The sequence below is a fragment of the Synchiropus splendidus genome, chromosome 4 (assembly GCF_027744825.2).
Source record: "Synchiropus splendidus isolate RoL2022-P1 chromosome 4, RoL_Sspl_1.0, whole genome shotgun sequence".
Lineage (NCBI taxonomy): Eukaryota > Metazoa > Chordata > Actinopteri > Syngnathiformes > Callionymidae > Synchiropus > Synchiropus splendidus.
This window is the reverse complement of record NC_071337.1, coordinates 6372365-6386678: the sequence shown is the minus strand read 5'-3', so window position 1 is coordinate 6386678 and position 14314 is coordinate 6372365. Positions and strand designations below refer to the sequence as shown.

At 45.2% G+C, this 14314-nt stretch overlaps 2 protein-coding genes across 3 annotated transcripts; both read right to left on the bottom strand.

Annotated features, from left to right (window-relative positions):
* Window positions 1-3563: 3563 nt before the first annotated feature.
* On the bottom strand, window positions 3564-8603 carry si:ch73-196l6.5 (riboflavin transporter 2). 2 transcript variants are annotated; one of them, XM_053863900.1, is made up of 4 exons: window positions 7850-8603; window positions 5100-6108; window positions 4003-4126; window positions 3564-3947 (listed from the first exon to the last, which is right to left on the bottom strand). In XM_053863900.1, exons 2-4 carry the CDS (start codon window positions 6092-6094, stop codon window positions 3738-3740), a joined length of 1329 nt encoding a protein of 442 aa, XP_053719875.1. In that variant the 5' UTR covers window positions 6095-6108; window positions 7850-8603; the 3' UTR covers window positions 3564-3737. The 2 variants fall into 2 exon arrangements, with proteins under 2 accessions (XP_053719875.1, XP_053719876.1); XM_053863901.1 differs by having other exon boundaries at window positions 7923-8603.
* Window positions 8604-8782: 179 nt separating this feature from the next.
* Window positions 8783-13773, bottom strand: LOC128758086 (solute carrier family 52, riboflavin transporter, member 2-like). Its single transcript, XM_053863902.1, has 4 exons — window positions 13530-13773; window positions 11854-12709; window positions 11674-11785; window positions 8783-9943 (listed from the first exon to the last, which is right to left on the bottom strand). Exons 1-4 carry the CDS (start codon window positions 13657-13659, stop codon window positions 9731-9733), a joined length of 1311 nt encoding a protein of 436 aa, XP_053719877.1. The 5' UTR covers window positions 13660-13773; the 3' UTR covers window positions 8783-9730.
* Between the last annotated feature and the right edge of the window lie 541 nt (window positions 13774-14314).

Sequence of the window (14314 nt, the reverse complement as noted above, 5' to 3'; positions counted from 1 at the left end):
CGACGAAGACTTGTGTGTTAGAACGTGAGCTCTAGTTAAAGGTGTGCCTCTGGAAATATATATATATATATATATATATATATATATATTGCATTTTCTTTGACGGAGTCGCACTAGTAGCGCCGAGTTATTGAATTGCATTGTGGATTTCTGAACACATTTACTGACCAACTGTAACTGATGACAACAAAGAAGCACTATTAAAACTCTGACCTCAACTTTAAGAAACTTAACCTGATCAAACTAAACCTAATCTTACCTGACAAAAGTTAACCCAACCTTGACCTACCTTGACTTAAGTCGGCCCGGCAGAACCTGACCTCACCTTACCTTTACCTTACTTGACCTCACCTGACTCAACTCTGCTGTAAACTGTTGGGACTTGAACAGCTAATTCAATGCAGCCTCACCTTACTTCTACACCAAGAGCGGTGGCCTCTGAAAGTCAGGACGCTGTTTGGTGATCCCTCATCCGCCGCTCACCTCCGTGTTCTCTTCCAGCCGACACCCCGCTCTGGAGCCGCTGTACAACCAGACCAACAAGTGCAGCTTGGGCCTCGCGTACGACGCCGCCATCGTCGCCAACGACCTCCTCACCGTTGCCATCGGGAAGCCGGTCATCACCAAACTCCTGTGGATCACCGTCACCTCCAAGAAGAGGGTGGACATCCTGAACTTGAACCTGGCTCTGATTCACTACGTCCACTACTGGATCTGCTTTTTGCACTTCATTTTCGTGGTGACGCACGCGGCTCAGATGAACACGCTGTGGTTCTTGCTGACCTACGCGCAGATCGGAGGCTCCACGAGCCTGTGTTTCATCTGCCTGGAGAGGTACGTGGCGGTGATCCACCCGACACACTACTCTCTGCTGGCCAAGTACCGCTGCAGGGAGATCCTGGCTTGCCTGGCCTGGCTCCTGGCCACCACGCCCACCTTCATCTGCCTCGCGCAGAAAGACGACGAGACACTGTCCTACGACCGGATCACGGTTCTGCCCGCGGTGGTCATGTCGGTCATGCTCCTCGTCATGGGTGGCTGCACCATCGCTGTCGCCCGGATGCTGAAGCGGCTGAGTCCAGGAAAGGTCAAGCTGCAGCCCAGCAAGAGGCGGGCGCGTAGGAGCGTGTGCGTCACTAGCATCATCGCCGTCAGCTGCTACACGCCGGTGGCCGCCTTCCTGCAGCTGCCCGTCAGCAACACCGCGCGCGAGTGTTACGTAGTTCCCATCTGCATTACGCTGCTCTCGCTCGCCAGTGTCGTTCACCCGCTCTTCTATCTCAACATGCAGAGGAAAGTTCTGCTCTGCCTCAAACAAACCACACTCTAGGACGCCGCCTTCACTTGGCTTTGATGGTTGGTGTGTAGATCCGCAAAATGCGATATATATATATATATATATATATATATATATATACACACACACACACACAGTGGTACCTCGGTGGTATCTTGAGGCGGCCGTTCGAGAAGCGAATTGTTCGAAATCTGAATCGATTTTTCCCATGACAATGAATGGAAAAAGAAGTAATGCGTTCCAAGCCTTAAAATAGTCTTTTGTAGGAGTGAATGTAGAGTGTCTGCTGCAGGTGGCTGTTCCTCTATGTGTGTGGCCGCTGCATGTGGGAGGGGTTGCAGAGTGAGTGACGTCTCTCCAGAAGTGAAGAGGTGCCCGGTGTGTGTCCAGCTCTGAATGTGCGCTTCTGTGCAGTTTGGCTGTGACAAAGTCATAAACCAAGTCACGCTCTGTCCCAGACTCGCCTCATCCCTGTCCCAGCTCCAGCCCACAACAGGACATCAAACCCTGGAGTGAGCGCTCCAGCACCTCCCCTGTGACACTCTACCACGGTCCAGTGTGGAGACAGGAAAGGTTTTACACCTCAATATGAAGAAGAAACAGTCAGTAAATGTAGCTAGCTACAATAACAAAGCGTGTCGTGGGTCAGCGGATCAGTCCACGCGCGTTATGTTTCTTCCGGCTTTTTTTGGGGGCGTTTGAGTTCTGGATTTTCGTTCGAAATCTGAAGCAAAAAATCTCAAAATTTTTGTTCGAACTCCGATTTGTTCGAATTCCGAGACAGAAAACTGAGGTACCACTGTATTATTTATGTAATGGCTTTAACTGAGCTTTTTGTGAAAATGAGTGCTTCTCAAAATGGATTAAAAAATATGTTTATTTCGTGTAAATTGTTTCCTGTTTTTCCATATAAATTTCTTTGCTACTTAAATAGATCATCTTCACATATTCACTGATTTACAATGAAGAACTTATAAAGTAAAATATCATGCAACACGTCATAAGTAATTACACTTTTTTAAATGTCCATTTGCAGCAGTTTTTTTTTTTTTTTAATATGAACTTTCATTTTCTTTTTTCTGTTTCCCTTATGAATATCATTTGCTTTGATGGCCCCTCACAACAGTCCGTGTGGCCCTTTTCACAAACTAAACCAAACTCATCACTAACTGTTTCTGAACTCACCACTCCGACTGAGGAAATTGAAGTCGAGGGCACGTGCGGAGGTTTTTGGAAGATCCATCTGAGGGCCTGAGGGAGGCTGTCATGCAAATGAGAACCGCATGGAAATGAATGTTCGGTAACATAAATCACTTATGAAAACATGATGTAAATTTTGATGCGTTTTATTTTCACTCTCGCGTTAAATTTACATTCTCCTATTCTGCCTGTTGGAAGAACGTGGCTCTCAGTGACCAGAGTCTCATGGTGAGTGAGAGGAAAACATGCAGAATTCCTTCATGCTCTGGGACGTTCTGGCTCTGAGGCTTGAGTGTAAATCACTTTGGATGCATCAGCAAATGCTGCCATGAGCAGGGTGCTCCTCCCGGTGGTTGATGGACTGATGTTACGATTTTGTTGCACGTAACCTGCTGTCTGTGATCTTTATGTGGTGTCCGTGATCTTTATGTTCGTCTGTGATTGTATGTCGTGTCCAGGTCTGTGAGAACAGATATTTCATCCATGCTATATGTCTCGTACTGTAGCATGTTTGACAATAAAGTTACCTTACCTTACCTTACCAAAGGTTCCCACTTTCACCAGTGGCTTTGGGTCGTGACCAAAAGAGCAAGTCGCAGATACCAGCAGCTGAAGTGAGTCCTGATGTTCCGGATCTTCCGGGAAAACTGTCCTTGTTCTTATAAATTAACAAAACATTGACGCACTCACACAAACTATACACATTATTACAGTTATTCCATGTAAAGACTGTAAGAAGATGATCATTTTAATAATGGTAAATCAGAGTCTCTCGATAACTTGAGTTCATCAAAGCTAATAATTACAATTATATTTGTTATGATTTTATGAAGGCTTCAATGGGTTTTGTTTTATTAAACTTCAGTGATCTATCTATCTATCTATCTATCTATCTATCTATCTATCTATATATATATTTTTTTTAATTATTATTTTTTCCATTGTGTCACCATTGTGATCCACACGTGCTTGAACGAATTCACATAACTGAGTTTCACACACAGTAATACAGAGCCATGTTTCAGTTTCAATTGATATTCAATGAAAAAAGGAGAAGAGCACACATTCAATAACACCACTGTACAGTTGAACTACATGTCAGACGTCAAATGTTTAAAATAGATCAGATGAAATGAGAAAAAAAAACATTTAAACTGTATTTCATGGGGTCAGAGAGACACATTCTGCACGCAGCAAGACTCAAAAATCTTCACACAGAGGTTGAATTCCAGATGATCTCTCAGGGACATTGAGTGTTACAGGGATCTCCTGAGGAAAAGAAGGAAAAGACGCTGACCAGCGGGAACATGGTCACTGCCCCCAGCAGGGATCCCAGCTGTACCACCGCTCCACACCAGACGAGGGCGCTGTGGCCTTCATCTCGCAGGATCACGCCGATGATGACTTTGACGTACGACAGGGTGAGAACAAAAACAATCCAGGCCAGAACCTGTGAAGGGAGCAGGACGTCAGAGATGCAACAGGGAAAAAGAGGAAACACTCACAATGAGGACGACGCCTGAGACATCGGCGACCAGGAGAGGACACGGACTCATCACGGCCATGGCCATGATGAAGGCTCCCACCCCACTGCCGACAACAGTGAGGACTCCCATCAGCAGGAGAGACCTGCAGGACCAACACAGAGCCACTCAGTTCATGTCAGACAACAAACAAAAAAACATACATATATATATATATATATATATATATATTTTTTTTTTTTAGTACTGATACGTAAACTCAAGTAAATCTGTAAGGTTCATCGTTCATGGCCGTAACCAGGACTATTTGTTTGGATACTCCATTGTCTGGTATTGAAGTGCTGATGAGGTTTCATGAAACAGTGTCCTGATGTTCAGAGGCCACCAGATGGCGCCGTCTGCTGTAAAATGTTTGGACTTGAACCACTAATTCAATGAAACCTCACATCATTTCTAAATCAAGAGCGCCATCTAGTGGCCTCTGAAAATGAGGACACTGTGTTGTCAACCCTGCAACACCGTTTCATGACATCTCATCCACCCATCACTATTATCTGGTACCCGGAGAAGAAGTGCTCCACTCCTGTGTAGAACGCAGCTGGATGGGTTGGGAATCCTCTGAGGGTGTTACCAGGAAACTGTCTTCCCCATGGCAAACTTTTTACCTACATTTTGGGAAACGTTTGTGTTCACTTGAAATCACTGAGAGTGATACCAGACCTATCAGAGGCGCTATAATGGTCTCACTTAAAAAAAATGATTAAAAAAAAACTTGACTATGAATTGATGAAGAAACTATAGATAATAGATAATTCAGAGTTAGCAGAGTTTATCAAGAAAATTGTTAGTTATTAGTTATTATACTGTAAAATTCATCTTCGACAATGGTGTGTAAATCCTGGTTTTGGTTTCTATCCCACAGTGAGTTAGCAAAGAGGTGTGGAGGGACTCCTAATGTGTGTTGGAGTCCTCTCTGGTGGAGCTGAGGCAACAGTACATGTCATGGACTACACAGGTTTGGGAAGTTATTAGGAGGCCTCAGGATCCCAGATAAAGCCCGAGAATCACGACAGGCTTGTAAAAAACTGCACTCCCAGGATTGACCTTTCGACACTCGCCTGATCGGGAGGAACAGTGCGATGAAACAGGCGAGCGGGTTGGACACGGCGGCCATGGTTGCCGACAGGTGGTAGGCGTTGTTGCCGTACGGTAGACAGGAGTAGGACTGCACGGATGGAAGCACCACGTTGGTGAGCGCGTTGGTCCAGGCCAGGATCAGGAAGATGTAGACGACCTGCCACCAGGTGTAGCGTCCAGTCCCAAAGCTGCTTCTCTTGCTCTGGTTGGAAGGCACGTACGTCATCTCCATGATGGCCTTCTGCTCCGACCACCTCCTGCTCCTCTGCTCCTTGACACCGTTGGTGTACCTGCTGTTGTTGGGCGCCTCCCGCACCACAGCCGGGTGGTAGTTGAGCAGCAGGAAGGCCCCCAGGCAGACCAGCATCATGGCACTCAGGATGAAAAAGAAGACCTCGGCTGAGAAGTTGGCAGGCTGGTACTGGGCCACGAGTTCAGAGGGCACGGAGCTGTTGGTGAGGTTGTGAGTGCTGCTGACGCAGTGAACCACGCCCACACCCTGGATCAAGGCGACAAGGGCTGGCAGCAGACCGCTCACTCCTTCCCCGATGTAGTAGGTGGTCAGGTACTGAGGCTGGAGGCGCGACATGAAAGGCAGGAAGGTGACGGAGGACGTGCAGTCCACCGCCGCCAGGAAGAACGTCAGAGCCAGCAGAGCCACGCTGCGAGAGGCACCGGCCACCTCCACCGTCTCCTTCCAGAAGAAGCCCAGCAGGAAGCTGGCGGCCGTGCCCAGGCCCACGATGATGTAGATGACCGCCGTTTCGTTGAGGGCGCCGGGGCGGAAGCGGTGCATCAGCGTGACAAACAGTGGGCCCACGTTGGCCATTTGGATCAGGACCGAGAGGTACGATGGGAGGTACCAGCCCTCCGGGATCTGGGGGACGATCAAGGGAAGCTCCACCCACAGGCCGTTGATGGACACCCAGGAGCCCATCCCGAAGAGACAGGCCAGGAGGTGCGTCAGCAGCGACATGGCAGCAGGGACCTCTGGAAGCAGCCAGAACAAAAATAAGCCAGGCTCACGTTGGAGCTGGAGAAAGGAAGGTGGTTCACAAGTTATATGCTTTAGATCTGCAAAGGAAATCTAGTGGATCGATTTATTTTTGTGTCACATGGATCTTATATATATATTTTTTTGTTTACATAGTTTTTTCATAATGGTAAAGACAGAAACAAAGATTAATTGAGGTTTATTTTTATATTTTTGACTTTTCCATTTTGGAGGTCACTATTTTTTCACTATTAAAATAACTATATTTGACCTAATTTTTATCTTTCTGTGTTCTGTTAAATCACATTTAGAATTTACATATCATTAAGATCAACTTTTCAAAGTATGATTTAATATAATTTTAGTTAAATCATTTAGATGCATTTAGTCTATAACTTCACACTTTTGATTCAGATTGTACCTTTTCAAGTGATTTTTTTTGTTCACTAGTTGTATCTAAAGAACCACAGACCTCTTAAAATTATAAGCAATAATTATTTCACATTTACTGCCAATAACTTTTTTATATTTATTTTGTACTTAACAGGCAAAATTACGCTTCTTTTATTTTATTTTTTTGTTTTCAGGATTAAATTGATCAAATCACGAAAATATTTTAGCAATCTCATTTTTATTTTTATTTATTTTTATGGTATCTCGTTTTTGTCAGCAGATTCAGTAAATATAGGTTTACAGGAACAAGTGAATTAATAAAGAGCTTTATTATCACTTTCATTTTCAACTTTATTTACTGACTGAAAAAGACTTGCTTTTCGTGAGGAGCTCAGTCATCAAGGAGAGACTCTGACTAGAACCACTGATCCTCAACATCAAAGGAGTTCAAGTATCTACAATCTAAGGGTGTCTCTTCCTGGTGAGGTGCTCCAAGGATGTAAAACTCAGGGGGGGAGGCCCAGGACACGCTGGTGAAACTAGGTCTCTGGCTTGGGTTCTGATCCCCTGAAGTGCTGGAGGTGGTTTCTGGGGCGACGGTAGACTGGGCTTCTTTAGTGCGGCTGTTGCCCCCACGACCCAGCCTCATGTAGGATTTGGAAAAGGATGGTTTTTTTTTTACTGATTTATATGAATCTCACTTTCATTACTGGAAGGAATAAATTTGGAAAGTAAAAATCTCAGGGCAGAACGCCATTAAGAGAAGAAGCTTTCCGTCGCCTCTGCCCTCACTCTGGCGCCCCCCGTCTGTCTGGATGAAGGGAAGCATCGCAAATCCCTCATGACCACATCTTCGCCTCTCCCCAAGGAAAAGGATGGAATTGTAGCATATTCATTTTGATATATATTTCTGGATGTGGCCATTTGAATTTCGGGAAATTGAAGCGGCTCAAGGGGTGTTAAGAGGAAGTCGAAGTTAGACAACAACAACTTTTCACAATTCATGGATTAATGAGTCACCCTGAATGACTGAGTCACTTTTGTGATGAAGTTTCAGTTGGTGGTTAATATTTACAAATTTCAGCTCATTTTTCTCCGGTCTGCTCGTGAAATCTGGAGTCTTTTCAAACCAACATTTGTGTAGTTTTGCCTCGACGTTCACTCCGCGGGCGGACGAGGACGGACCAGCTGAAACATCCCACCACCCGCAGCTCAATTGTGCAACTAAAGAAAATATGTTTGCCGAATTATGTTCAGATCCCATTTCTATTGGTGGAAGTCAGAGGGCTGCAGACAACAACCACACAGCTGTAGCAAGAAAGTGAGCAGCAGAGCGACACTGACCGACGTTAGCAGCAGAAATCCGTGATGACAGAGAGAACGTTGAAGAAGGGAACCCCTCGGTGAGGATACTCACGTGTGGCCTGTTGCTGTGTTCGGAGTTCTGTGCAGCAAGAAGCCAAAGTCCTGCGAGTGTGGTGAGGGATTAGATCCCTCCTCGTGTGTGTGTGTGTGTGTGTGTGTGTGTCTGACCCTCACACACGTTTTCATCTTCACCTTCCCTGCACTGACAAGCATCACATGCTGCCATCCCATAACATTAACCTGCTTTGTCTCCTTTGATTCCACCCTACAGCCCCTCAGAATGACTGGGCCCTTTCACTGTCGGATTGTGTTGTTGTGGACGGAGCTAAAGGCGATCATGGGAGCAGACGCTGGCGAGCTGCACAACAAGACGTCGCCCAGAAAAATTGAAGAGGATTAATATAATAGTATTAGTCCTACAATTCCTCAACAAAGAAACATTCAGATCAATTAATATTAGAAGAAATTACAGGGAAAATTCCAAATCAATGGAAGGATTCTTGAACTGCAGGAACGTTCCAACATCAGAGTGAAGCGCTGCTTCTCTGCACTTTCAGCTTGTCGTGTCGAAAAGGACTGAAATGATCATTTATCTTGTCATTTTCACAACTTTTTTGGTTAATTTGATGCCATTTTAGAACCTTCGCACTCTGGTGCGTATCATTTAACGTCCCCAGACCAGGAAACTTCTAACAGTAGTTGGATGCTTTGCTGCTCAAATGCCACACAGCCCGTCTGGAGGTTTGCTTTTGTTTCACTTTATTTGTTAGCAGTCGACTGGAGATTGTAAAACCTAGTGTTGTGTGTGGCCTGTGTGTTGTTCATCAAGTCAGTGTCAGGTGACAGAGGAGAGTGTGACATGAGAGGATGAGGAGTTTTCTGAGGACTGTTGACAGCCATTTCTATTTATCATAAATCCATGGATCGAGTGTTTTATTTTCTTTAAAAGACTGATAAAAACACAAGCTCACAACAGGTATGACAACAAAAATCACTCCATGTCAAACACGATTAATCACGCAGCTTGTACAACGATAGTATTTTGGCTTTCAACTCATAAGAGAGGCAACTGACGTCCCTGAGTAAACAACCGTTCCCACACTGTAAACCACTTCAGGCACAGACAGAACCAACACCACTGACGTGGGACTACAAGGCCAGTTCAAAATATACAAACCGTCACTGTCCGCTCAGCAAATGGCAAACCTTACGTCGACGAAGTATACTCCTCAATCACAAATCCAACTGTAAACAGTCAGCCAGATGAATCACATGACTTCAGTTTTAAAGGCTGTGGAATTATAATATCGCATTATAACCTTATATATAACTTAAAAAACAAAGAGGCTGCCGATGAAAGAGTTAGCTCTGGCGCTAACAACATGTTTTTTTCTTTCCTCCAATTCAGTTATCACTATTCTTATATCGAGGTCAAAGTTAAACTTTAAAATGGCGGCATACACAGCAGTGGCAATACTCCGAGTCTCAGAGAACAGAGAGCCTGTCTTGTAAAGTGTTGTAAGGGATTTCAACGTGTGTGCTTTGCTGGAAAAATCCATCTAAAAGGCACGTGATAAGGAGCATGTGTAGTCATAGTACATTATGGTACATGTCATCCACTGAATATGTATGTAGCTTTAGTTGAAGATACTGTAGAGACAGAGGAGGACGACACAGTAATATCCAGTTCACATTGAAGTAGGGTATCAAAACAAAGCACAGGAAGTGTCACTCAAAATCAAAATTCCCCAGAGCACAGACACGTGGTCCCTCAGTTTCTCTGGAACAGTCCAGAGCCGTGTTCGACCTCTCACATCGGAGGTCAGCTAGCTTCAAAGAGTCAAACACCAGGAGGTGCTGTTACATACACTGATTGTCGGCACAGTCTACGCCTCTTTGGAAAACCTGGTAGACGTTGATCAGGGGGAACATGGTCAGCGCTCCCAGCAGGGAGCCTGCTTGGATAGAGATACCGCACCACAGGAGGGCTGTGTGTCCCGCCTCGTGCAGCAGAGTCCCGATGACCACCTTTAGGTAGGAGAAGAGGCCAGTGAAAAGGATCCAGGAGACGACCTGAGGGGAGCGCAAAAACACCACAATGAGAAGAGGAGGACAAAGGAGGAAGTTAGGAGGAAAGAATGGTCACTGTCACGCACTAATTCAACACTGTCACTATCGACATGTTATCAGCAGTTACTGAAGGGCTTAAAAAATACATTGTTGGGTTCTGATGTGTTTGCTGGACCCAGAAAAAGTAAAGTGAAAAGACTAATCCATGCTGTAGGGTGTGAGAGAAAGAAACATCTCACTTCATCTCACTGCTGCTGTCATGATAAAATATTTTCCCAGGTCATCAGTGTTTTTTTTTTTTTAACTCACTTCGATGGGTTTTTAACAATCAGATAAGCATCTCTGACCTTGTTCAAGTGCGTGTGTTGGAGAACCACTTCGCAAATGTAGCTCATACAACAACAGGTATGTAGTTCTAACACATTTCTGTAGCATCAACAATTATTTATATTCATCATAGTGACTTCAACTCACTGTGAAATAAAACACATACACGAAACAAGAAATAAAAGAGCTACAAAAAAAACCTACACATCTAAGCAGAAACAGAGGTTAAAGAAACGTCAAAGGCGCGAATACTTACACACCACCAGTAGATGGCAGTACAGAATCACTTCCTGAGCAAAGTGTTCCTCACAGTCTCCATACCAAAACTTTTCTGACCGACACGTTACGCTAGAAGGCTTAAAGAACTTCATAATGATTTTTTTGTCACAGTGGTGTAACTGACCTCGTGATTTTGTTTGTGTGTGAATGGAAAGTGTAGCGCCAAGCATCTTTTTCTGGAAGTGATCCTTCCTCTCTATGAACAGCTGCTTACACAGGGAGAAGTCTGTGTTTTTCTGTTCAAGTATGACAGTCGAAACTCAGCTCCTAACTTGAAACGTAAAAAATTATGTTCAATAACTAAAAACAAAGACATTTCAGATTTGTTTACAGCTTGTAACAGCATTTCTTTAAAATAGAATCAACAACTATAGTTGTACTATGAAAACGGTGCACTACAAAGAACAGAAAATATCAATAAAAAGAAAGCATAGACTAAATCTGTCTTTTTAACAGGACTGGTATTGTTTCTAGTCCGTCCAGCCTTGACATCCATCTCCCTTTCAATGATGCATTGCAAACTTAAAATGTCCAAGACTGTAAAGTTTCCCGACTGATCTCTTGCATACATGATCTCGCTCCATAACTGTAGTCGTTCTTATCTTTGTGTGCTTACATTTTTGGAGCACATTTATTTGGTACTGCATCCAGTTGCTAGTGTGTCAAGGACTGAAAGGCAGACAACAGCAGACGGGGTAGTGTGACTTTCAGGAAACATAGTTAAAAAAATAAAAAAAATTGACGCAGCCTATCAAATCTGCCATCAAGGTTTTTTGTCAGGGAGTCAAACGTTTCGTCAGAGTATTCACTACTACATTATTCGACTACCAATATAGCAAGACCCTAAAACAAACCGCACACAAACAAACCTTTCACTGATATGTTAACTTGCACAAGCCTGAAAAAGTCAATGGCATGTTTGTTTGGATATGCTGGGTCTCTCACTCACCCTCTGTAGAACACACGCACACGCACACACACACACACACGCGCACACACACGCGCACACACACGCGCACACACACGCACACACACACGCACACACACACGCGTTCTTCTGCTCAGTAAAAGGTATCAGTGTGGTCACTTAAGTCCTTAACAGATAAAGAACTCTTGTTTAAACTCACCACAAAATGTTTTCCGAGGCTTGGAGGACATGGACTGAGAGCAGCTAAAGCCATCAGGAACGCAGCGAAGACTCCACCTGCTAGCGACAAGAGGCCCAACCCAGATGAGGACCTGCAGGATGGAGAGTATCAGATAAATACTTTGAAACACACGTGTGTGGGTGAAGCATATATACTCACCTCATGACAAAGAACATGGCTAGAAAGCATGCCACAGGGTTTGCTATATTGCCAAGCACCACTGAGAGGTGAAAGGTCATCGTACCATAAGGCAAACAGGTGAAGCTCTGAACAGATGGGAGGACTCCGTTGGTGAGAGCGTTGGAAACGGCCAGCAGCATCAGCAGGTATATATTGTGACAAGTCCAAAATGTAGGAGCTGCTGGGCGCACGTCCACCTCGCCTCGCTCCTCTGACATGGGCGTCCCTCCATTCTGGAGTGGGTGAGTCTCCTCCGCGCTCTTCCCTGATGGGCTGTTTTCTGACTCCGGCGCTGCGGTCAACTGTGCTGACTCTGTCTTCCGTTTGGTCAATGCCAGAAAACTCAGCGCCGACACTGACAGCATGACAAACAAGAACCAGAAGAAGTGCTCTGCCGGAAAGTTCTCCTTTAAGTAGTGAGGTTGGCTGGTGCCGTTCACCGTTTGACACTCCAGCTCCCCCACACCCTGACCTAAAGCAACTATACAGGGAAACAATGCACTCAAGCCCTGGCCGATGAAAAACGTCCGGATATACTGAGGGGGGTAGCTGAACATGAAGGGGAGAAAGGTGACGTTTGACGTGCAGCACACGAAGGACAACACAAAGGTGAAAAGCAGGAAGGGCAGCGACCGCTCGACCCCGGCAATTGTGACAGTGTATGACCAGAAAATGGCCAGAAAAGCGGAAGTGACCACTGCCAGCACCTGAATGCTGTGGATGACCAGTCGCTCATTCAGGCGTCCAGGTGCACAGTGGTGCGTAATGGTGACTGCAATCGGTCCCAAATTCCCAAAGGCGATCAGCACCGAGAGGAAAGCAGGAAGGTTCCACCCTGAAACCAGAAAACAAGAAGGGAACTTTAGCCCCGGATGAATGACCCGAATCAAAACAGTTTTAATAAAAGTACACTGCCTGGCCAAAAAAAAAAGTCGATTGTTTCGATAAGCTTCTGCAATGTCACAGATTTATTTCCATCCACTGTTGCATGAATTTTTCACCAAGATCTTGCATTGATGATGGTGGAGTCTGACCGCTGCGCAAAGCCTTCTCCAGCACATCCCAAAGATCCTCAATGGGGTTAAGGTCTGGACTCTGTGGTGGCCAATCCATGTGTGAAAATGACATCTCATGCTCCCTGAACCAGTCTTTCACAAGAGCCCGATGAATCCTGGCATTGTCATCTTGGAATATGCCCGTGCCATCAGGGAAGAAGACATCCATTGATGGAATAACCTGGTCAGTCAGTATATGACCTCATTCTTTGAGCACATCATGTTGCTGAACCCAGACCTGACCAACTGCCGCGACCCCAGATCCAGGATCCAGGCAGCGTATCTAATGCAGAAATTGTTCTCCCATGATGCACTTGCTGACTCTACAGAAATTGTAAAATGTGTGAGAGCTGGCAAAACTTAGGTTTAATGTTGTTCTTTGTTAGTGATATCTGACTTTCATTACTTATAATGAGCGTTTAAGGTTCATTTACATTCATGCTCCTGCGAACTCACACGTTTTTAAAGGGCAGAAAAGCAACACGGGCTTCCCATATGTCACGTTTCAATGATACAAACTAGAAAGAAAACGCACCAATCGCTAGGGAAAGCGACAAAGTGGACAAAGGTGCATCAATAGGTGCATCTTCAGTCACTGACCTTCGGGCAGCACGTTGACAATCACCGGTAGCTCGACCCACAGACTGTTGACGGAAACCCAAGAGCCCATGGCGAACAGCGCCATGAGCGCGTGAGTGACCGCGCTGCTGCTCCACCAGCTGCCGGCCATGGTGTCGTCCACACCGGGCAGAGGAGACGCCAGCGAGAGCCTTTAATTCAAGTACAACACAAGCCACGCAGGTTTCCTGCTGCTGCTGTCGTCAACCGAATGGTGGACGCTTACGCAAAGTTCCCGCCCATTGCGATGCATTCACTGGCATTTCGTAACAGACGCAAACCTCCACAACTGATATTTCTGACGCTTGACGTGTTAACTTAAGCGACGTGGTCGCGCCATCCGCAGCTTCAACAATTATAATTGACCCTAAAAACCTCATGTTTTGGAAATTATGACCACTGAATACGCAAGCTATTTTTATTTCCGGACCGCAAACGCACCACACTAGACACTCCAACCGGCACTGCCAGTGTGTGCGTTCGTTTTATCCAGCAGACAACTGAAGCGAGCGGACAGACAGCGTTGACGTCCGTTTATTTGTTGTTTGTTTTTCCAAGTTGTTTAACAGTATTAAATAAGTTTGCAACTTGAACTTATCTCCGTTTGCATTTGTCCAATCTAATTTGCTTAATAATTAATAATATAGGAAAGGTGAGATACTGAAAAAGGCCCAGATAATGCTGAAATAAAGCCTTTCACTTCCCTGCACTTTTCATAACCACTGCTTTTATAAGTGAACTTGCTGACCTTGCTGTGACGCAACCGC

What these genes read in the sequence shown, in the direction of transcription:
- si:ch73-196l6.5 (XM_053863900.1), bottom strand. Translation starts at nt 6,094, where the DNA reads ATGTCGCTGCTGACGCACCTCCTGGCCTGTCTCTTCGGGATGGGCTCC. An exon ending in GCACTGTTCCTCCCGATCAG is followed by an intron (nt 4,127 to 5,099) that starts GCGAGTGTCGAA and finishes TTGGTCCTGCAG; the next exon opens with GTCTCTCCTGCTGATGGGAG. An exon ending in TCTCAGGCGTCGTCCTCATT is followed by an intron (nt 3,948 to 4,002) that starts GTGAGTGTTTCC and finishes CTCCCTTCACAG; the next exon opens with GTTCTGGCCTGGATTGTTTT.
- LOC128758086 (XM_053863902.1), bottom strand. Translation starts at nt 13,659, where the DNA reads ATGGCCGGCAGCTGGTGGAGCAGCAGCGCGGTCACTCACGCGCTCATG. An exon ending in GCCATGTTCTTTGTCATGAG is followed by an intron (nt 11,786 to 11,853) that starts GTGAGTATATAT and finishes TCCATCCTGCAG; the next exon opens with GTCCTCATCTGGGTTGGGCC. An exon ending in GCCTCGGAAAACATTTTGTG is followed by an intron (nt 9,944 to 11,673) that starts GTGAGTTTAAAC and finishes CGCTCCCCTCAG; the next exon opens with GTCGTCTCCTGGATCCTTTT.